Source organism: Fukomys damarensis, unplaced genomic scaffold (assembly GCF_012274545.1).
Source record: "Fukomys damarensis isolate Sample0158 unplaced genomic scaffold, DMR_v1.0_HiC HiC_scaffold_23, whole genome shotgun sequence".
In the NCBI taxonomy this organism is placed as follows: domain Eukaryota; kingdom Metazoa; phylum Chordata; class Mammalia; order Rodentia; family Bathyergidae; genus Fukomys; species Fukomys damarensis.
In genome coordinates, this window is record NW_022900935.1 from 47,499,657 (window position 1) to 47,524,714 (window position 25,058).

The 25,058-nt window shown below is 34.5% G+C and overlaps 1 protein-coding gene across 1 annotated transcript in view; it reads right to left on the minus strand.

Moving 5' to 3' along the window:
* Nsf (N-ethylmaleimide sensitive factor, vesicle fusing ATPase) overlaps nucleotides 1-25,058 on the minus strand; it is a 323,620-nt gene that overhangs the window by 91,986 nt on the left and 206,576 nt on the right. The window contains exons 5-8 of the mRNA XM_010637449.2: nucleotides 16,633-16,799; nucleotides 13,534-13,641; nucleotides 12,921-12,996; nucleotides 10,286-10,441 (exon numbers count right to left, since the gene is read on the minus strand). Of these exons, the coding sequence (XP_010635751.1) occupies nucleotides 10,286-10,441; nucleotides 12,921-12,996; nucleotides 13,534-13,641; nucleotides 16,633-16,799 (507 nt within the window). The remainder of the gene's footprint in view (nucleotides 1-10,285; nucleotides 10,442-12,920; nucleotides 12,997-13,533; nucleotides 13,642-16,632; nucleotides 16,800-25,058) is intronic.

Sequence of the window (25,058 nt, forward strand, 5' to 3'; positions counted from 1 at the left end):
AAAAAAAAAAAAAAGTCACAGAGCTGGGAGCACTGGCACATCCCTATAATCCTAGCACTTGGGAAGCTGAGGCATGAGGATTACCATGAGTTTGAGGCCAGCCTGGACTACATAGCAAGATCCTGTCTCAAAAAAAGTCACAGAACTCTTGTGATCCTATTTAAATAAAAAGCAAAGCTGGGTGCAGTGGCCCATGATTGTAATCTTAGCATTAAGAGAAGCTGAGACAGAAAGATCACAAGGTGGAGTTCCATATAGGTAACTTAGCAAGATACTCAAAGTAAAAAATTTAAAAAGGTCTAGGAATGTAACTCAGTGGTAGAACATCCTTGGGTTTGTTTTCCAGTACTGCAAAATACATACATCCCTATCTGTATGTATATCCAAAGACATGCTTAGGAAAGAAACTAAAAAGATCCACCAATATATTTGTAGGGACTACCTATAAGAGACAACTGGAAGGAGTAAAATAGGAGTTTCATATTTTATTATTTGTATATGCATCGTTTTATGAGGATACCTTATTTTTATTTTTTTTTGGAACAGAAAATGAATGTGTGTGTCCAGGCTTGTGTGCCCCCATAAACTGACACACATATACTACTGACCTGAAGCCCTTGTATTTTACTACTGTTACTCCCTTACATAAAAATGGCACTTTCCAATAAAATCAATGGTAGCTAACACATGCCTAAGCAAAATTCCCCTTCTTATTTATGGAGCCTAGTTCCATTTGGAAACAATCAAAGAGGTCTTTCCTAGTCTAAGAAAGAATCTAGACTATCATAGCTTTCCACTATAGCCCACACTATGTTTCCCAGATATACTTTTTATCTTTGCTTTTATCCTCTTTTTCTATTTACCCAGTCCAAGCTCCCTCTGCAGAGCCAGTTTCTCTCCCACTCTTCACTTTTGCTTTCTCAAATAAACTTTGCTACTGCTTTTAAATAAAAAAGAAACAAGAAAGAATTTAAAAGGACTTATGCACACTTAAAAATGAACTATAAACACCGTAACTCCTCTGACTTTTAAAAGACACAACTCTCTGTTCTTTCAATGTATCTGCTGTTTCCCCATAGAGCTACTTCATTAATTTGGTTCACAATATGCTTTATGCTTTACATAATAATATTCTGGGATGTACAGAAAGTACAGTGTTATTGTTATTCCCAAATAAACTGTAAACATCTTGAGGAAAAAGCTTGGGTCCAACTGTATGTGATCTACCTAATCAAGATAAAGAGGGTAATGGGAAGAATGAATATGTCAAAATATACACAGTGAAACACAGGATTTTATTAAATTAATAGGCACCAATAATAAAAGGAAAAAGATTAATTAAGTTATTGATTAGGAGCCAGGCAGCACGCCAGTAGAAAACATAGCAGTAGCCAAAATGAACAAGGTCTCCTCCTTGTTGAATTTACATTGTATTTGCAGAGGTAGTGACATGGAAGAAGGGAGATGGCTTGAAAAGGATTGGAATACACACATGTCATAAGCAACTACAATACAGTGAAATAAAACCTAAAAGAACATACAGAACTGTAGGAATATAGAGGAAGAATATTAAGCCCAAGCATTCCAGAAAAAAGATCAAAGCTGAGTCTGAAAGATGAACAAAAACTGAATAAAAACATGATGAAAACATACCCTAAGATACAGAGGTAAGAGACATTAGCATGGCAAATTAGAGAAACTGAAAATAGCACAGAGCACAGGGGAGGAGTATAGGGCTGAGATGAAGCGGGAAAGTTTGGCAGATGCCAGATCACAAAAGGCTTGTAAACCACATGAGTTAAGGGTAGCTGCTAAAGAGTCTGAACCAGAAGAGTGACAGGACCAGACTTGCCTTTTTATAAAAATCACTCCAGTTACAGTGTGGAGAATGAATTAGAGAAAGGCAGGGCTGAAGGCTTATGGGGCAATGCAGGCAAGGTATACTGTAATGATGTCCTGGAGAAAGGGTGACAGAGAGAGATGGAGAGAAATGGGCAGATTTGAGACACAGTGAGGAGATCCCAGAACTGACAGTCTAGACTGGCTTAATGGAAACAGGGACTGAGGGAAAGAGAGGAGGAGTTAAAGCAGAAGTCCAGCCTTTTAGCTAGTATGTTGTCAGAGGTAGAAAACAGAAGTAGAAGCATCCCTAGGGAAGTAGGAGAGAGCAAATGATTGAGTTTAATTTTGAACTTAGTGATTAGAGATAGGCAACACATTCTTCTGGTAAAAATTCCAACCTCTAAACTGAGTCAGAAAAAGTATGCATATTTAAGAGTTAAAAAGCATAAAGATAACTGAAGCTACGGCAGTGGATACAATCAGTCGGGGGAGAACAATGAGAGTGAAGAACCAAACAGGCCCAACACTCCTGAGTAACTCCCACTTCTTTTTCTGGTACTGGGATTGAACTCAGTACCTTGTGCTTGTGAGGCAGACGGTGGCACCACTGAGCTAAATCCCCAGCCTCCCACTTTTTAAATGATATAACAGAGACCCAAAAAAAGAACAACAGAAAGAGAAAAGGAAAACCAAAAAACCCTGAAGTGAAAGAAGCCAAGTAAAGAAGGTATTTTAAGAAAGAATAGTCAACTGTGTGCTTCTTAAATATATGTAGACTGACTGAAGCTAGCTTTCAGCAAATTGTCAGTAACTCTTCCTACTTTTCTTCAAGTCAGTTTCCTGTTTCTTTTTGGGGTATTAAAAATACGTGTAATGGAGCTGGGAATTTAGCTCAGTGGCACCATGCCTGCCTTGCAAGCACAAGATCCTGAGTTTGACCCCCCCCCGTATTAGCGGGGGGAAGGAAAAGAAAAAGAAAATATGTGTAACGACATTTTCCACTCTCCTACAACTAGGTCCTTGTGATTTTCTTTTGCCAACATTTTCTCAAAAGATCTGATGGTGTCTCCAAATCTGTCACCCATAATAACTAATTACCAAATTCTGCCAAATTTTTTATAACTTTTTTTATACCTTTTCTCTCCTTTGCATTCCTGTTATCACTATCCTAACTGAGTTCTATGTACCACACAACTGGACAACTAGAATGTACTGGTCTCCCAATCTAACCAGTTCTTTAGTGCCTCTCCAGGGCAATTCTTGTCACACAGAATAACCATATCATTTATCCTAAAATATTAACTTTAATCACATTACTCCACTGCTCAAAATTCTCCAGTGACCTGACATTATAATTATTTGCTAAAAAACTTCATTCTTCTCCTTGCTTTCTTTTTGTTGCTGTTGTGGGTGATGGGGGTACTGGGGATGTAACTCAGGGCTCTCGCACATGCTAAGTGCTCTACCACTGAGTTATACTCTGGCCCTTAAAAATAATCAATATTTTAGAAATGTGTATATCCAACAGTGTTTCTCAAATTATGCTAAGGACCAAGTTGTATTTGTTTCCTTTTAAATTTGCGATATTTTTGTTTTTCATTTTTTGGTTTTTGTTTTTACTTTTTTTGGTACTAGGGATCGAATTCAGGACTTTGTACTCGTGAGGCAGGTGCGGCACTACTAAGTTCTTGGCCTTTTTTTTTTTTTTTTTTTTGAGATAAGGTCTTGCCATGTATTTCAGGCTGGCCTTGAACTCAGTATATAATCCCAAGTGGCCTCAAGCTCTTGAATTCGCAGTGATCCTTCTGCCTCAGCCTCCTGAATGCTGGCACCATCCCAGCCACAATATTTTTATAAAATACAATGTTAAAACACCATGGTAATGTTAAATTGCTGTAAAGTTTCTAAATATTTATTTTTAACCTCCAATATTTATCTTATCATGGACTGGTAACATTGGTTCATGGTCAAACAATGATCTACAGACCACATTCTAAATAGCTCTGATGTTAGTAACACATGGATAGGAGATATTGTATAAAGTTGCACCTTTATAGGCCTTTGAGCAGTGGCTCTCAATGCAGGATGATTTCACCATCAATAGGAGACATTTTTTGATTGTCACATGGGGCTGTGGAGAGATGAAGGAGCTCTCCTCCTAACATTGAGTAGACAGAGGCTAGCAATGCTGCTAAACATCCTGAAATACACAGGGCAGGCCCCCACAAAAAATTATCCAGGCTAAAATATCCACAGTGCCAAGATTGAAAAATCCTTTGACTAGGGCTGGGGATTTAGCTCAGTGGTTCTGGCAGTTGCTTCACAAGCGCAATGAACCGAGTTCGATCTCCAGTACCAAAAAAAAAAAAAAAGAAAGAAAAAAGAAAAAGAAAAATCCTTTGACTACATCAAAGGCTGCCTCATAGACCACCTGTAAGGTTACCAAACACAGGGCCAAGGAGACCTACTACAATGGTTTCAGAAGATAAGCTTTTGTGAGGGAAGATTAGTACAAAGGTGAAGGGATGGACTCTTAAGACTGCCTGGTTTCAAATTTGATTCTGGACTTTCTAACTATGTGCCTTGGACCATTACTCAACTGGAGATTCGGTTTCCTACTCCATAAAATGGGCTCATAAATCTGCTGTAAGGCTCAAATACATGAATACACAAAAATAATAAGTAAAGTACTTAGAATAGTGTTTCACACTATACAAGTATTACCTAGCATTATCATTATCACCAATCTAAACATAAGTGTAAAACAGGAGAAAAACCACATTATTTTAAGACTGACCCTGCTATATTCTATAATGTAGATCTACCTATTATTTTCCCCAGTTTGAACCACTGGTGGTACATGCATGACTGTCCCCTTGGGAAGCTTGTACTGCTGGTGGTACAAATGGATCTAATCCCTTTTATCAGTCCTTTTACTAATAAAATTAATAAACAGTTGCCTGATGGGACAGTCATGCATGTGTCACTGGTGTTTCAAGCTGTCCAGCAGTGAGACATATGAATTATGGCCCTGTCATAATTGTGTTAATCATCCCTTACTGGTGAACATTCAGGTTAACACTACACTTCAGCTTTGTAGTGACCCAGTTGTTGATCTATAAGTAATCCAACTATAGTTGCCAGAATATCTAATCCACTGATGACTTTGCAGACAGCTCAGCCTCCCAAAAGATTTATTTCTTAAAGTATTAAAAAAAAAAAGCCAGCTGAATTTACCTATTTTTTGAGATACAGCAACAAATTTGCATTCAATTATAAACTTAACTTTAAAAATTATAACCAATGGAAAAATTAACCCAAAGTAAAAAAAAATTGATTTATAAAAGATACCTTATAAAAGAGTATATGCTTTGTCTCTTGAATACTGTCATAGAGATTTTGAAAATACCATGGTCATAATCTATTTTCTTCTACTATAGACATGCATGCACGCACACACACTTTGTAAAATTTCCAGACCTGAAGTTAGAATTAGTAAATTATTGCATTTCTCATATTCAGGTATCATCTATGAATCCTTAGTGAAAAGAAGGGAAAAGTTTTGTATCTCTAACTAGTGAACAACTGCTTTCTTTCCTTCTGCTAATAAATTACAGGCAGACTTGAACAGATGTCAGATTGGCATTCAAAACCTAAAATATAGCTGAAGAGCAAGTTATGACTAATACAAGGAAAAAGATGAATGTCAGAAAGCTTCATTTTTTTTTCTTTTTTTCAAATTTCAGATAAGCTCTTTAGCCTTAGGGTTCCTTTTACAGAGCCATGGAGTTCGGCTGGATGTCTTAACTCCCATTTAAATTGCAATCTCTCTTCATGAGTAGGGGTGTGAAAACGCATTTTAAGAGTGTCAGTGTTTATGTTAATCTTAGCAGAACTCCCTTTCTCCCAAATATGGCATGCACAAAACGTTAGTGCCCTTTCTTCCCCTATGTTTTATTTGCACTGTTCTTAGCATGTGAAAGATGTCTGAGTGTGATTGGAAGGCTCCTTATCCTCATGGCAGGTCTACTTCATAGAGGAACTGCAGTTTCACTTATATCAGAAAAGAGTCGCTTTCCTGTTGAATTTCAAAAGAAACCTTTAAAATACAGATTGAAAATGGGCTTAGAGAGGGAGGCACAGAAAAAAGGGGACCAAAAAGAGCACAGTACCAGTTTCAAAGAAGAGGTGCAGAAGGAAAGACTGTAATAAGGGGCTTTCCTCCCCTCGAGGCCTGGACATCTACAGTCTACAAATGCCCGAAAGACAGTGAGTCAGAGACCTCTGGTCTCTACACTCTTTCCTTCTGCTTAGTCTGCAAAAGCTCCTTGAAGATGTGAATGTATTTCTAAAACTACATTAAGACTCTAGTTCTTTAGCAATTATTCCAGTATTCACTGAAAAAGTTCTGTTTTGTTGTTGTTGTTTGTTTTGGCTACAACATTTACAGTTTATAGAGTTTTCCCAGGGATGCTAAAAAATGATATTTTTTGGCAAAACTCTTTGTTAAAAAAAAAAAAGAGTTGCAATGAGAATTGAGGCACTTAATCATTTATTAATCCTTAGCATTCTCCGCAAAACTACATGCAAGGACTAAGTGTGGTAAATGTCTCGAACAGGATATATTTAGTTACATCAGAAAAATTTCAAGGACAGCCTAATTTACCTAATACCTAGCCTAGCCTAACTTCCAGATACCAACTTCTGATGGTTACACTTCTACTCGAAAACCCATGTAGTACTACTATTATCCCACAAAGAAAGGATTTAAGATAATTCCTAATTAATAACATGTGGGGGTTAGATGATATTCTAACAAAATATCTATTTGGTATTCATTAAGCACAAGGTACAGGTATAGTATTCATTGTTAATGTCACATACTACTAAGAAAGAGCTGTCTCACTGGGGTTTGAGTGAGCTTAACTGTTACAGGTGAGAAAAAAGTAAATAGACTAATTAAAACAAAAACAAAAAAGTTTAAACTGATAGTCCCAAAATATCTACATTGATATTTATTTTTCCTATTTCTACACATACACTTTAACCCTCTGTCTACATAGCTTTATGTGACTTCCTTTTCCCTTTAAGGATTTTCTTGCTTTTTAATTCTATAAAAATACAACAAAAGCAGGACAGTATATACTACGTACTTGGAAGTACTTCAAGAGTGACCCTAGGGCTGGGGATGGAGCTGAGTGGCACAGCACCCACCTAGAAAGCACAAGGCCGTAAGTTCAATACTTGATATCAAAAAAGAAAAAAGAGTGACACTAACAAATTGGAAACTATGACAATTATTTTCATATATATTAACCGATCTGATCTCTAATTTCACTGCACAATTGTGCCTCTGTTTAAGTCATTTAGTTTTTAAAAATCTCATCAGCAATATTCTGTGTGTATCTAACCCATATCATCTTTCTATCCTCTTCTTCCTACTTGTCCTCTTTCTCTCTCTCCCTTTCTCCCTCTCTCTAGCAGAACCTGCTGTGCTACATCCCCAGTCCTTTTAAAAATTTTGTGACAAGGCCTCACGAAGTCACTAAGTTGGCTGGGCTTGAACTTGCAATCCTCCTATTTTGGCCTCCGAGAGTACTGGGATCACAGATGTGTGCCACCATACCCAGCTTTTATTTTCAATTTTGTAAAGGAAACATGAAGTTTTACAAGCAAAATGAAAGAAATATATTACCTAGCAACATAATTATCAGTTTCACAAACATAATTACAGAAGACAAAATTCTAAATATAGCACTTTGTGAATTTAACAAATTGATATGTATAGGCAAAATTCATTTAGTTAGGAGACCTATTTTCAAAGTAGACATAACTCCAAATCCCATGGAAAAGGTAATGATTTATATTCAAGCCAAAACTAAAGTTTTCTATTTAAAATTTAAAAGATCTATAATCTACATAAATTATTCTTTTCTAATTTTTATTTGAATCGATTTGACTAATCATACCCTGTGTTTAATCAGATCCCAAAATTATACAGTCTTACCTATTTAGTTGATAAAGAATAAGAAAAAAGATCAGTCTATTTGGTTCCCACCTGGCAAGGTAAAAGAATGTAGGGTATACATAAAAAATTTTACAATTTTATTTATATTCTGCTCAAATATTTATTCATACATATCTTTACCAAGCCTAATGAGAACTTTACAACCCACAATATACTTGGAATGTAATGTAATATTTTACTAATTCCTTCAGAATTCAGACGAAAAAAGAAGCCTCTATTGAATAATGGGGAATGATACATGCATAGCAAAAGAATGGTACTTCTCAGCCATTTAACCTTTTTTTTTTTTAAAAGTAGGTTTACTTTATTTTTCTTTTTTAAAAAAAGATACTCAGAGGCTTCACTGAGAACTTAAAAAAATAATGTTTTTCAATTTGGCTCAAAAGCCAAAATAGCTTTACAGTATTTATATTTTAAATCAAATTGATAACATATGCTTCTTGATAGCAAAAAGCCATAAAGAGAAAAAAGATGACTTTTTAAAAGAGAAAAAGCTCATTCTTTGTCAAATTAAATTAGTATAAACATATTAGAAAAAATTTCCTAAGAAAGGCTATGGACAGTAACACAAACAAAATTCAAATCCAAATTCAAAATTCAAAATTCAGGGCTGGGGATTTAGCTCAGTAGTTCAGTGGCCTGCCTTGCAAGCGCAAGGACCTGAGTTCAATCCCTGGTACAAAAAAAAAAAAAAAAAAATTCAAAATTCAGTCTTTAGTCAAATCACATAAACAACAATAATAAAAAGAAAATCACTATAATTAAATTCATTGAAATATGGATATCAGGAATAGATTAAAATTCACTAATAAATTCCAAACCTATACTGATTTAATTTCAAACACTTTCACAGCTGGCAAAGTCACAAATTATTGACAGAAGTTCTTATATATTAACTATATATGACAGAGGCTTTCATGCACAGGGTCTTGATAATGTACAAAAAGGAAACAAGTATCTGTGTAACTAAATCCTCAATAGCTTCAAAACAGTGAGAAAATACAGTTAAAAAAAGGTGAGTGGTGATGGCTTACTACCAAAGTCTTTATTTTTCTACTTGTTGGCTAGACAGTACAAATATTCAAGAAAACAGAATCATTAACTCCTCTAGGTCTCAGTTCTGAAAATTGGTAAAGTATTCCATAAGAATAACTTAGAGGACCTGCAATCATTCTTTTAACTCTGCTTTTACCCAAAATATACCTAAACAACATTCTACATCTTCATAAAAATTTTTAAAGAATTTATTGTGTTTCAAAATACACACTATCAAGATAGTAAACTATAGTATCACATTTTTTCATTATTTTCCAAATTAGAATTCTGTTCTTTTATGGACTTGGCCTTTGTATCTTTCAGGGAAAAAGTATGTTATTGACATTTCAAGGTGTATAAAACTCAGGTGATGAGGGTCTCTGTCAGTTTCTCTTAATCCAATTCCAAACTCGACCTTTACTCAGTGAACAGGTGTGTGCCGTGCCTGCAAATTATCAGAGTGAGTGACCAGGCAGAAAAGCTACCAACAATAGTACTTAATGCCTAGAAAGCAGTTCTTATCCCAACTGTGATGAATATACTTTTATCTCCTAGTAGCAATTTAAAGAAAAAGAGTGATGAGGGTGAGGGGAATAATATATTTGTATTCCTTCAGGTTTGTTTTTTTTTTGGGATCCTATTTTTACGCAAATAGTCTGCTAGAAGTTGTTAGGTTATAAATTCCTTTCTCAGATAGTCTGTTGCTCACATTCCAGTTTAACGTATGATATAGATATGAAAACAGTCATGACAGCATTTCCACTGGGCAAACAGAGTCATTTCAAACAGATAAATTAAATAAACCTTCAAGAAGAAAGTGATAAATGAATAGAGCATTTCTTTGTATGCAATACAGAAACTCTCATGTATATGCTGGATTTATCTTTTGATATAAAACTTATTCAACTTAAAAACATGCCAGGAATTCATTTCCTTGGTATGAAGAGTAACTAAGTGTGTAATTAAAAAGTATAATAAAAAGAATATCTTATATTAGAGAAATGCCCACATAAAATGCTTACATGAGAAAAATAGCCCATTATCCATATTTCAATGAATTATCAATTCAGCAGGGTAAATCTGACCTACAGTTGATGTTTAGAATCAGGTAAAATTTCTAAACCTGCCCTATAGAAAAACATTCTAAACTAAACAAATAAATAAGATGAAACAAGCACAAATATTGTTTCTGTGACTTCTCCATAAAGTTAAATATTTGGAAACTTTTTCAGAAAGCTTTAGGATTTTTTAAAAAAGCAGTTAAGACTGAAAATACTTTTGGTAGATCTGAAAAATAATTTCAAAACTACTGAAAAGAGATTATCATTTAATTTTTTTAAACAATACCAGCTTTTATCAAATTTTCCTTTTTGAACTCACCCATCTGCTCCACAATCTCTGGCGGAAATACTCGGGAAGCAAATGCTCGTCGAAAAATATCTGAAAATTCTTTGTCCAGACCTCCTATTCCCATTTTTTCAAAGTTCCAATCAGGATTGATGATAGACTGGCGATTTTCCTTAGTTTTAGCCTTGCCTATATCAAACATAATCAAATGTGAAGAGAACTTTGTCATAAAGTATAAAAAGACAGATACTCTCTGGGCATTCTAAATGAATAAAAACAAGCTACACTTAGGCAAAGAACACCAACATAATTTTGGATGATTTTCTAAGAATTAGGGTAAGTTTGCATTACCTACTTTTTCTGGTCTCCATTCACAGTAAGTGCTAAACTTTCAAAATGACCAGCTAAACTTATGCTGTAGTATATATTCTATTTGTAATCAATCTATGGATTTTGATTTAATTAACTTTTAAGTCACCAAACTAACAACATGGTTGATTAGAAGAAACACTATATGCATATCTGATAGAAAAAAAAGCATTGATTGCCCAAAATGCAATTAGAATCTAGCAGTTTCTCAAGGCTTCAAAAGCAAGTATAATTAAAATACATACATTTATCTAAATTAGGTTTATAATTACGTATACAAACCTTTTGCCTGAGATGTCCTCAATCAACTTGTTTTATTTTCTTTACATGCACACAAAAGTCTAAAAATCATTGTAAAGACTTTAATGATTACAAAATTCATGTTTACAACAGTCTCTCACAAGGGTAACAATTATCTAACTTAAATGTCAGAGTGCCTCCTAAAGTAACTCAAGAGAACCACATTTACTCTTCAAACACAATGAAAAAAGGTACCTTATACTCTAAATAAAAAGTAAAAATAAAGCTTTTATAAAGTCAGGGAAGAAAACATCACATTTAAAATGTTTACATCATAAGTTTATGTTTAGAGTTTTGGAGACTTAAAATTTCTTTTAGGAAGTGATCAAAAATATTTTGCTTTCACTCCACTGCCCTCTTGTGGTGAAATTTGCTATATGGCAAAGTGCTACATAAATTTTGTTTTCTGATGGAAATTGCATCTTTTCAGACTTTTCTTCTTCTATTTTTGTATAGATTACCTGGAAACATCAACATTGTATGAAAGTTATGTAATTCTTGGGATAAAATATCTTAAACTATGTACAGAAATAAGATACAGAGCTGGGTATTTAGCTCAGTGGTACCACGTCTGCCTCATGAGCGCAAGGTCCTGAGTTTAAAAAATAATAAATAAATAAGGGCCGGGGATTTGGCTCAGTGTAACTGCACCTGCCTTGCAAGCACAAGGTCCTGAGTTTGATCTCTGGTACAGAAAAAAAAACAAGAGAGACAAAGTAATCACTTCATAAATATTTTGGATAAGCAGAGATTATAATAACCCAACATATAAATGATTACATAGGCATTAAAATAATATTGTAGCAGAGTATCGAGATGTATAACACATGCTAAAATGAAAAAGCAAATTATAAAACAGTGCAAAAATAAAGTCATATTTTAGCATGTGAATATTGAGATTGCCTGCCTGTATTTTATTATTAAGAAAATATAGTAAGAGGGAATGATAATTTATGAATCAAGAGAAAAAGGCCACACATTTTTAAAAAGTTAAATAACCTTGGACAAGATAGTGTGCAGACAATGAAAAGCTTTTTTATTGAGGCAGATATAAACATAGCTAAATCAACCAAAACTAAGTATTACTATCCAGTTAATGGCACTGTTATTTTGATGAGCTACTATTCTTGGACTAAGCTGCATTATTTTAATATACTAAAAATAAGGCTGCCAGAATTTAGCTCAGTGGTGCTGCACATGCCTTGTAAGCAACAAGGTCCTGACTTTGATCCTTGGTACCAGAAAAAAAAAAAAAAAAAAAGGCTACAGTACAAGAGGAAGAAAAAACAAAAGAGATAAAGTACAAGAGAAACACTGAACTAAGAATCATAAGAAACATTTTAATTGCATATTCATCATTTGATCCCTAATAAAAGTGGTAATAGTATCTCACTTAACACAACCGAATGAGGGACACTTTATAATTGGCCATTTTTCAAGGTCATGAAAGAAAGAAATTCTGAAGAACTGTCAGAGACTGGAAAAGACTAAAAACGACTAAATGCATTGTCAGATAATCCTAAATAAGATCTCAGAACAGAGAAATGACACAATGGAAAAATGACATAAATAAAAACCATAATGGTGAAATCCAAATAAAATCTGTAGTTCGGTTATTACCCATGAGACCACATGATAAGTCCAGCATGATTATGTAAACAAGAGAGAAGGCTGGCAATGTGTATACAGAAACTTCTGAGCTATTTTTACAAATCTGTAGGCCTAAAATTATCAAAAATTTAAAATTAAAAAATTAATTTCATGGTTTCTTTTTATCTTAGAGGGGCTATTAGAAAATTTAAAAATTACAAATGTGCTTCACATTCTATTTCTATTGGCCAAAGCTGATCCAGATGAAAGTTTTAAACTTTTTCATTAGCATTTCTGACAAATATGAAATACCTCTTGGTTTTGTGATAAGTCCTCTAAAGAGAAACCCCTTCTTCTCTCCCCTAACTTGAAAATCATTTGAGTCACAAAAAATAAAACTAAATCTTACCGATAAGATTGAGTGATGAATTTTCTGCTTTTTCAAATGCAACTTGACTGTTTCCAACAACCAGTCCTATTTCAATCTATATAGAAAGATAATAATTAGCAGGCTAACAACAGACTTCTGGACTTCTCAAAGCAAGGTGAAAAATAAAGGGAGAATGAAATCTCTGTGCAAAGCAAATCTTCCAAAACAATCACCCGAGTTATTTACTTTTATCGTAACTACCTCCTACAATCTTACATATTTTATTTAAATCCTTGTATCTTTTCAATAATTCTCCTGTATTCAACAAGAATCACAAATATCAACAAGTATATTCAAGGGCTAAGGATTTAGCTCAGTGATATTGTGCCTGCCTCACAAGCGCAAGGTCCTGAGTTCGACCTGTGATACCGGAAAAACAAGTATAATCAAATTTCAAATTACTGTATCTGCAAATAAGTATATTTAAGTTATATTTTAATAAAGATTTCTATAAAAGCAATATTTCTTACTACCTCAAAAGAGACCACAATATGAAAAAAATTGCCAAGCAAGAGGATGTTAGGAAAATTAATTTGCACAATTCATATCATAAAGATTAGAAATAATAATAAAGATTAGAAATAAATCATACCTTCTGTCTTTTACCTGTTGCAGCCTCTCCTCTCAGGATGCTAGGATCCATGGCTTCAATATCCTTCACCAGTAAGCCAAAAAGCTTTTCATTGAAGGTAAACACGAGCTACATAGGACAAAATTACTTTATGATATAAATGGCTCGACTCTCACATTATCAGGTATATTTTCCAAATACATAAAATCAGTTTTCTCCTTTGTACTTTTCTTAAATATGTTCCATAAGCACATTCACAGTGTCAATGAGAGGAAAGAGAGCTAGTATTTATGATCTGCTAGGTATCAAACACTAGAGGAGCTTAGAAAACTAATTCAAGTGCTCTTGGAAACAAACTACAGTATTGTTCGGTATTGCTAGTGAGGAAGCTGAGATCCAGAAAGAGGCTATGTAGTGGACTCAGAGTAGAGTAAATGATAGTGCCAGGGGTCAATTCCAGGTCTACGACTTTAAATTTCATGCTTTTCTATAAATAGTATAAAATGCCTGCCACACAAGTGCAGAGACAGACTCTGAATTCATTCACAAAATACCAGTTGCATGTCTTCTACAACCTAGTATGTTGGGATGTAATAGTAATACCAATCCTGCTATTACTACTACAAATGAGAATAAACACTAAGAATAGCCATTTGGGATAAGATACTTATTTCTCTGTATTCTAGAGAAATTTATTTCATGGATTTATTGACATATTCATGTCATTGGGTTTGACATGATTATAAATACCAAAATACTTTTTATTAAACATCTTTCTATGTATTTTCTATTAAAATACTAAAGATTGGCCAGGGATTTAGCTCAGTGGCACTGCACCTGCCTCGTAAGTGCAAGGTCTAGAGTTCAATCCATGTTACTGGAAAAATAAAAATACTAAAGATGAAGACAAAGGTGGAAAAAATGAAGTTTAGGTAGGCAATGTAAGTATAAAAATGCAGGAATCCAGAAGGAATATAACATAGTCAAAAAGCAGAGGACTGAATCAACAAATTACCATCTAACAAGCATCTGGGGCAGCCTTCTCAAATCATCTGGTACAAAACAGTATGGCAATGGCTCTCTACTACAGCATCAAGATCTACTTACATCAGAGTACTTGACAATACACAGCATTTTTCATTTTCTGGCTTCCTCAACTAGAAAGCAAGTTCTAGGGAGAGTGGTTGGAAAATACTTGATGCTATTAAATATTTGTTTAATTCTGAGCTATGTTCTTAGTTGTATAACCATAGGCATATAATTTGCCTTCTTTCACTTGTAAATAAAGTTAGACAGGTAATCTCTGAAGTTCATTCCAATTCTCATATTTTCCTTAAAAATGCACTATATTTGGGCTGGGGATTTAGCTCAGTGGTTCCGCTGCCTGCCTCGCAAGCATAAGGTCCTGAGTTTGATCCCCAGTACCCCACCCCAAATACACTACATTCTTTTCTTGTCTATTAGTAATTCAGATTCCATTTGCAAAAAAAACCTGATCTTATAAAGTACAGACTACCCAGGTCATTAGTCTTATTCATCCAGATATATCAGGCAGGAGAGTAAAAAATAACATTCCTTCCACCTCAATAGTTCTTGCCTTCTGCTACTGTTCTCACTATTCAGCAAGATCAGGCTAGGTAAGTCATTAGTGATCAGAACGCTAGAGCAGTGACTCTCAAACATTTTGGTCTCAGAATACTATTATACACTTCTAAAAATGTCTGAGGAGCCCAAAGAGCCTTTGTTCATATGGATCAGATCTATTGATATTCACCACATTACAGATTAGAATTTAAAATATAAATACATTGATTTAAAATTAATAATAAATCTATATATTAACATTAATTTTTAAATTTAAAAATCCTACTTTCTAAAAACAAAGACTGGCACTAACGTTTTTACAAATCTCTTTAGTGTTTGGCTTAATGTAGGATAACTGGATTCTCACTTCTGTTTCAGCATCAAGGTGCTATGCTAGCATATATCACAGTCTCTGTAAAACTCCACTATACACTTGTAAAAGAGTAAGAGAAAAAAGACAAATAATGCCTTGACATCATTATGAAAATAGTTTTGAATGTATACAACCACTGAAAAAGTTCAAGGGATACCTTGAATTCTCTGGACCACACTTTGAGACTACTTCTATAGAACCATGATATGAAGGAGTCATCTGGAGTGATTTACTTTGTTTGTTTGTTTTGGTACTGGGGATAGAACTCGGGACCTTGCGCTTTTGAGGCAGACAGTGGAACCTTTGAGCTAAATCCTGGCCCCATCTGGAATGATTTAAAAAGTCACAAAGAAGGGGACAAATGTGATAGGTGAAAAGAACAATGATTACTCATGTGAACAACTTTTAAACTCACACATCAAGTATAATTTTAAAAGAAAATAATTTCTTCTTGAGAGGTTTAACATGTAGTATTATTCCAAGACCAAAAAGCAGGCAGTACTTAATGGCAAACGTTTTCATAAACTATAGGCTTCAGAAGTTCCATATACATACTGAAAATATATGCACATAGTTTTCTTTTCTTTTTCTCTTTTGGTATGGGGATTGAATTCACGACCTTGCGCTTGAAAGACAGGTGGCGTTGCCACTGAGCTAAATCCATGGTCCCACACAGTTTTCTTAAGATTCTCAAATAAGTATTAATCAAAAAAATTAAGTACTACTTTTCTACAGAAACATTAGTGAAACATAAAGACATCCCAGACACAAAACAAGGGTCCTGCAATAAGAAATTTCAGATATATGTCTACAGTGTTCCCAAATTTTCAGAGGAAAAGCTACTGTAAGTATATATGACATCTTAATCCAAAAAAAAAAAAAAATTTTTTTTTTTTTTTTTTTTACAGCGATCAAACTCAGGTCCTCGTGCTCACAAGGTAGGTGGCAGAACCACTGAGCTAAATCCCCAGCCCCTACTTTAAAATTTTTATAAACAGACTTCAAGAGGTTCAGTAAACACATCTCTCTTTTTATCATCAATCTTGGATATACCTGTTCACATGTCAAGTTCCTCAGTCTTTAAAACATATAATTAATTTTGGACAATGTCCAGGATTAGAAAACCTAGAAAGTGAAAAGAATCAAAGAAAATTTAGACTTACCTGCTGTCCCACTGAGAAGGCCTGGTTGTTGAATTGCTGAATAAATTCTGCTGCCATCTTGTCGGTATCGTAAGGATTAGAGTCAATGCTTTTTTTCTGCAGGAAATCAATCTCCATGGTCATTGTGCCAATACATTGTTTGGCTTTGTCAAATGTATATAAAGAGACTGGGAGGGAAAAAAGTATTTTTTAAAATCACAGGGACACCAAATACTTGCTGTGTTTCTAGTAGTAAAAGTTCAACATAAATGAATCATAACAATATTTGACCAGAAGAGGGCTTCACATGGCCTTCACTGGAGGGAGAGAGCACAAATTTTAAAAATGGTAATAACCTGGGCTGGGGATTTAGCCAGTCACCTGCCTCACAAGCACAAGATCCTGATACAAAAAAAAAAAAGTAATAACCAGGGCCAAGGGATTTAGCTCAGTGGTGCCACACCTGCCTCACAAATGAAAGGTCCTGAGTTCAATCCCCAGTACCCAAACTAAAACAAACAAACAAAAAAATAGTAATAATGACTAGAGACTTTCTTCCTCATCTGAATTAATTAGAAAATACCAAACAATCTCTCCCTCATCTCTTTTACCCTTAACTCATCTATGCAAAATCACAGCCCCTCCCCTCTACGCATCTTTCTCCTTCAAATTTAACAGAGGACGAAATGTCACTATGGAAAGCCCTAGCAGAGTTGACACTGCATGTGGTTTCCAAAGATTTGGTTGACAACAAAATTAAAAAAGCTAAGAAGTGGGCAGTAAGAGGTAGGTAGATCCTTTTGTCCTATAAAAGATGCACACCGGGGAGATGTGCTCTAGAGCAAGCTGTAGTGTGACATATCTCTTTTAATACTATAATAATATTAAGCTGCACATGGTGATACATGCCTGAGATCCAAGCACTCAGAAGGCTAAGGCAAGAGATCTCCACAAGTTCTAGGCCAGCTTGGACAACATAGTGAGTTTAAGGTCAGCCTGAACTAATATCATGAGACACTATCTTAAAAAAAAAAAAACAAGACAAAACAAAAAAAACCAAAAAACCCATGAAGTAATCAGTACATCAAGGAATCAGTCAGTTGTATACGTAGAAGATGTAGAACAGGGCAAGGGCCATGTTTTTAACTCATCTTTTATTACAGCATCTAACTGTCTTTTAGGTGCTTACTATACTCAAGAGCTTCTTAAATGAAACAGCAAAACCCCAGTGATCTCAAAGCTAATACTAACGGAGGCAAGACAAGTATATATACAAATAATTGGGTAAGAAAATTGCTATTCAATTCATGTGAAAACTTTTTATTCCTCTAACATACCAAACTGCCTTTGGCTTCTCTAATGCTCAGTTTGCTTTGCAGGTTCCACATGGGCATCATGAGTTCATTATCTATGTGCTACTTATATTCATTACAATAATTATGCAATAAAATTAAATAACATTAAAAACTTTACACTTTTACATTCTAGAATTGATCTTATAAAACTAAGTGGAGCCAGGTGTGGTACACACCTCTAATCCCAGCACTCAGGAGGCTGAGGCCAGCCTGAGCTACATAGTGAGTTCAAGGCCATCCTAAACTACATGGTCAGACCCTGCCTCAAACAAACGTACAAATCTTGAAAAAATTAAGTGGAGGGAGATAGGGGAGGGGAATAGGGAAAAAACAAGAACCGATATACATCACGTAAAGGTACAAGTTCCCAATGATGAATGTAAATGTATTGTATACTTAAAATGTACTGATAAAAGAATTGAAGACAGAAAAAGAAAAAGAAAATACAAACCACACCAGGCACCAAATATTAGGACACTCCCTGCAAAGAAAGTTATTAATACCACAGCAAGTAAGGACACACAGTAAACACTAGAAACACATTATAACTAGACAAAATACATTTTTTGGGGGGGACTAAGTGGAAAGCTTAGGGGAAAACTTGGAAAAATGAAGAACTTTCTGTAAAACTAGGTATAAGCCCAAAAATTAGAAAAGATTAGGGGTGAAATTCACTAAAAATCCAAAAGGAATTTTGTACTCTGAAATGCTTACTAAAAGTCAAAGTTCTCCATCCATTTCAAAGAACTCATATGAAAATTATGGTTGAAGTTAATGTGCAAGACAGTATCAAACTCCAATCTGTGGACCAAAACTCCAAGAAAGGCTTTTAACCTACTTTTGAAATAATTTTCAGGCCCAGTCATAAAGGCTTAACAGAGCTTCTACGGTTTTTACAAAAGCAGGTTAATAAAAAAAGATTGTTTTTTTATATTCACTTTAAACAAGAAATACAGTACTTTTGCAAATTGCTGTGGTCAAATAGCAAGAAGCTAAAAAAAGTCACTGCAGTGTAGTTTTCAGTTGATCAGTAATTATTAAATACCTGCTGCAAAGATTATAGTGGTTCACAAACAAAGCTGTTCTCTTCAAAGGAACTTTGATTCTGCATGTTTTAATAGATCCTGCTAGAATATAGGTAAATCACTTTAGCTCTCTATGCCTTCATTCATCACATGTGTAAATCAGGAAAACTAGACTAGGCAATTCTGTATGGTCATTCCTCATTCATACTGTAAATTCCAAACTGATTTCTTATAATCTAGCCATTTAAGGTATGTACAAGGACTTTCTGTAAATTCTTTAAGTGAAATTGCTTGTAAGCACATTTTTATTTTTTCTATTTTTTGGTACTGGGGATCAAATTCAGGACCTTGCAATTGCAAGGCAGGTGGCAGGACCACTGAGCTAAATCCCCGGCCCCAAAGGCATGTTTCTATATCTTAGCTTGCCATCATAAAGGGAGCAGACATATTTTAAATATTTCAAAATCAAAATAAAAAAGCCAAGGTAGGAGGTGGGAAATGTATTAAATATCAAAGAATATGTTCAAGTTATGGCTGGAAGTTTCTGGATACTCTGAACATTTGGGACATTTTGTTCCTTCTTTACATTTCCTAAAAAGCACAGCTTCGAGGGTGAATAACTTTTATAGGCAAAAAAGGTTAGTTATTTCCCCATACACTGAGTACTCATATGTTGAAATATTAATATAAAACAGAACAGGGCCAGGGATTTAGCTCAGTGGTTCCAAGTTCGATCCTCAGTATCACAAAAACAAAAATAAAAACCAACAGAATAAAGCGGATTCAGAAATTCCATTTTCAGGTTATCTATCCTAGAAAGTCCTTTTTTTCCCCTAGAAAGATTCTGGAACATTTGCCTAAAAAGAGATCTATAGGGAGATTCACAGCAGCATTATTTGCAATAGTCAAACAATAATGAATAAAATAATTTAATTTCATTAAAATAAAAATTTGATCTACGTTTGACATGAAAATATAATACTGAATGAAAAAGTATAATTCAGAAATATTTGTGCAGCATATCATTTTATGCACGAAAGACTCCAAAACAATACTGTAATATAATGCATAAATATATGTGCACATATGTACATATCTATATGACTTTCATACCGAGAAATTAAAATAGCTTCTTAGTGTGTAGTTTTCAAGTTCATTTTAAGATCAACATTCCTAAATAGAAAAGACCAAGCTGTTACAATTTCAACACTATGGGGAGTACCATGGACAGTATCATACGCAGCACCATGGTCAGCGTCACGGTCAGTCCCAAAGAGACGGGAATTCTTGAAAGTTTCAGCCAATAGCAAAGGAGGATATGGAGAATGGTTTCTTCTTTTATAGCTAATAGCAATGTACTAAGTTATAGTCAATGCTCTGGATAAACTTGAACGTTATAATAATAGGCATGGAACAGCTCCTCCCCAAAAGTGTCAACTGAACATCAGCCTGTAATACCTGAAATATGGCAATGCCAGATGGACAGAATACATGATTCTTCTAGAAGATTCTCTCAGACTAAAAGCACAAATTTCTCACAGACTAAAATCCCACTCCAGAATCCCTGAACACTCTTACTATAAGCCACACCTCTTATCCTATCTCTACTTACACTGAACCAATTTTTACCTTTATGGCCATGTCATCCTCCATATCAGTAAGACCTCAAACCGTTCCTTGTCTCAAGCTTACTCCATCTACCTTAGTCCTACCTGACCATTAGGTTTTAAATTTTGCCAACTAAAAATCTGTTTGACTTACTTCTGTATTTTTTCTATTACTGCTGTTCTTTTTATTTACTCTCTAAAGATATGTCTCTACAATCTATATAAGTTCATTTCCGATAGCACAGAGTGCTTTTATGACACAATTTAAGCCACAAATACATCACTCATCAAAATGTATAAACTTCAAAATCCATAACTTTCCAGAATAAATCTTTTAAAAGATAAATTTCAGTACCCTCTTACACTTAAATATAGACCAGTAAATTTAAGGAAATTAGAGACATAAGCTACATACATCTTCTTATCAGAAGATGTTTTAATAAGTATTCATTTTCATCTCTGCCAATGTTTACAAGTAGGAAACCCTTCAAGTACTTGACCTAGTTCATTTCGGTGCTAAATCTCTCCCCTTTTCCAGCTTCTCACTATGCTTCAGGTGATAATCACTTATGTCAGCATTTCCCAAAACGTGGCTGATAAGAGCCATTTAAGAGTGGCTGCTAAAAACACATACGTGAATCAGAGTTCCCCAAAGAGAAGCCTATGAATCTTTTTTAAAAAATAAACCCCCTGGGTAACTCTTTCAAGTGTGGAGAGCACTAAGTATGTATCCCTCTCCATCAACCACCCATATCTAAAGTAATCACCTTTGTTTCTGTTTTCAAAGTTCTTCATCCCTAATTTAACTTTCACAAAGAAAAGGAAGAACTAAAAATAGCCTTCAGGTTAAGTCCCCTCTAACTCAGAAAAATGTATAAGTAGTTACATGCGTAAATGAAAAGTAGAATGTTCTCTCCTGCATTTTACCTTCTTAAGTCTTTGTCTTCTTTTAGCCAGTTTAAAGCTGTCAGGTCTAGAGGATAATGGTGGACCTATTAATTTGAATATTCCCTAAGGCCCCATAGAAAGAACAAGGAGACAATACCACATATATCTATACCTTCAGCATTACTAGAATACAAAGAATAACATAAAACTCAAATTACTTGAAAAATAGAGCAATAAGCACCAAAATTACGGAGTTCCCAATGTGGAATGGGGACAGGGAAGACAGAAGGGAAAGCTGGACATAAAATTGCCTCCCAAAAGAGAAATTCCAGCACTAAATATAAAAAATATTATGCAGTGATTTGACTCTTAGCAGCCCACAGCTACAGGTACAAAGAAATCGCTTGAAAGTAAGTAGGACTGGACTGGGGATTTAGTTCAGTGGTGCTACCATCTGCCTCGCAAGCGCAATGATCCAAGTTTGATCCCCAGTACTAAAAAGAAAGAAAGAAGAAGAAAAAAAAAAAAGGTAAATAAATAGGACTAGAAGTAGTAACATCAAAAAATCATGGTTGGCCAGACAGACAAAGGACTGCGTCCTGAGAAATGTAGCATTAAGGAAAAGAAGGCACTTAGGAAAAGAAAAGAAATAACTGACCTTTCTACTTCCTTCTCTACTAATATTAATCATAAAAGAAATTGTGGTTCTCTATACTGATGGAAAATAATGCTTTTGTACTAGTAATCTTGCCCACAAAATTATGAAAAGTACAAAAATACTTTCATACAAAGTTACTATAAAAAGAAAACAACATATAAAAAAATATTTCAGTTTTTGTCTTTTCCCAAAATTATAAAATAGAAAAAAAATCTTAATATAACAATTAACTATCCTCAAACAAGTATATAGACATGTAACAAAATTAAAATCGAAAGATAAAAACTAAGAACAAATAAATAAAAGAAACGCAATGAGCTAGATGTGGTGGCACAGCACACTTACAGCTCAGCAGAAGGACCTGAATTTCCAGGCCAACCTGGGGAATTCAGCAAGATCTTGTCCAAAAACAACAACAACAGCAACAACAACAAAAACAGGCTGGGGATGTAGTTCAGTATCAGAACACTCCTGAGGAGAGGAAGACTGAGATGGAGAGAACAGGGAGGGAGAGGGGGAAAGGGGTGGAAAACAAGAGAAGGAATGAAGAAAAGGAGAAAGGGAGAGGGGGAAGAGGGGAAAAGGGAAAGGAAAGAAGAAAAAAGAATGGAGAGAACGAATGGCAGGCAATGAGTTCACTGAACCCAGGAAAAAAATTTTAAAAAGGAATTTTAGAAGTAAAGATTAAATTATGAGATACTCAGGAGAACAGTTCTGAATAAATTTAAAAAGAGTTAGTAGTAAAGAAAGAAATGAAAGCAACCAAGATTTCAAAAAGATAAAGGCTTTTAAAATATCAAAGAAAAAGTGGTTTAAATGAAAGTCAGGCAATAAAGGTCCAACATACACATATAACTAGAATCCCTGACAAGAAAAGCAAAACAATTTGACCCGAACTAGTATTTTAAATCAACATCTATGAAAAATTTCTGGAAATAAAGAGAAAAATTCAATCTATTTACATGTCTTAAAAAATCCACGGTATACTTAACTGGGAAAATTTATCCAGAATTACCAATTCCAAGAAATACTCTAGTAAAAATATTTGGCCTTAAAAGAAAGAAAAATCTTCAAGCCTTCCAAGCAGAAAAAATCAAATTACTTGTAAAAGTAAGAAATTACATATACTGGCATCAGAATTCTCAAGAGCATCATGTAAGATTAGGCAACTGTGATACAGTATTTCTGAGAAATTCAAGAAAAGAACAAACAAACCAAGGAAAACAAACCAAGTTATCCTCTAAATATCAGAAATATAGAATAAGTTTGAATATGTAAGAATCCAGGGAATACTGTACATATAGGCATTTCCTGGAGTAATCTACTAGAGGCAAGGTTTCATCCAACCAAGGAGAAAATGCAAAAACGGAATGATGATAGTTATTTGAAAGGGTTAACTGTAGAGTTAATTGTAGGGTCATGTGTGGAAGAACAGCATTGTAAATATCATATATTCTGCCAAAGGAGAAGGAAAGCAACCAACAAAATGGGAGGAAAAAGGGAAAAGAACAATATAATTACTGACTGCATAGAGAATACATAAGAGTCAAAGGATTTCATTTAGAGCTGACAGAAAATATTTTTAAAAGATTAAGAAAAAAGGGGAGACTAGAGCTCTGTGAGGTATCAATAGCAAAGTAATCCCCAATATAAAGATAGAAAATTCTTAAAATCCAAAGGAAAAATTTAAAACAGCAGACAAACCACATAAACATAATCAAAACCAAAATGCAAACATGTCAGTTATATCAGTAACTATGAACAGCTTAACTAATATTAAAAGAAACAGACTTTCAAATTAATTCATAAAGCAAATCTCAATTCTGTGGTATACATAACAGACATTTCTAAAACATAATGATTCAAGTTGTTCATAACAAAGAAATGGGAGGCCAGGTGATGCCACACCTGCCTTAAAAGCATGAGGTCCTAAGTTTGATCCCTAGTATTATGGATATATATAACAAACACTACACCCTAAAAACAGAGAATACACCTTGTTCTTGGTGTACATGTATCATTCACAAAAGCTGATTATATATTAGGTCCCAATATATTAGTAATTTCATGATACAAATATTATAAACAATTCTCTGAACATAATGCAATAAAAATTGGCATAAAAACGAAACAGCTGGGCATAGTGTTATACACCTGTAATCCCAGTTATTTGGGAGGCTGAAACAGGAGGATCACAAGTTCCACACCAGCCTGGGCAACTTAGCAAGACCTTGTCACAACAAACAAACAAAAGTAAAAAGGTTTGGGGATAACAGCTCACTGGTAAAACACTTGCCTAACATGCATGAGGCTCTTAGTCCAATCTGCAATTCAGAAAGGAAGAAAGGAAGAAAGGAAGGAAGAGAGGAAGGAAGGAAGGAAGGAAGGAAGGAAGGAAGGAAGGAAGGAAGGAACATAAGGAGAAAGGGAGGGGGGGAAGAGAAAAAGAAGACTATTCCAAGTAGAAATTTAAAAAAACCAACTTTCAAACCTTCAGTGAAAGAAGACACAAAGAGAAAATATGAATATCTGAAAAGTAAAGGTAATAAAAACACTTATATTAGAATCTGCAATATATTTAAGGCCCTGACTTTTTCTCTGATCATTGCATTAAACGTATAAACTAGATTCTTAAATATCTATAAAATAAAAGTGAAAACATAGAATTTTTCAACTCAAAAAGCTAGAAAAAACATCAAAGTACACTAAAAGAAGGACAGGGAACGTTGGGGTGTAGCTTAGTGGCAGAGTGCTTGGCACCAAAAGGAAAAAAAAAAAGTGACATAGGGAAATTTTGCAATATACATATTATTGAGGGCCGGGGATTTAGCTCAGTGGTCTGCCACCTGCCTCACAAGCGCAAAGACCCGAGTTTGATCCCTGGTACCAATAAATAAATAAAAAAATAAATAAA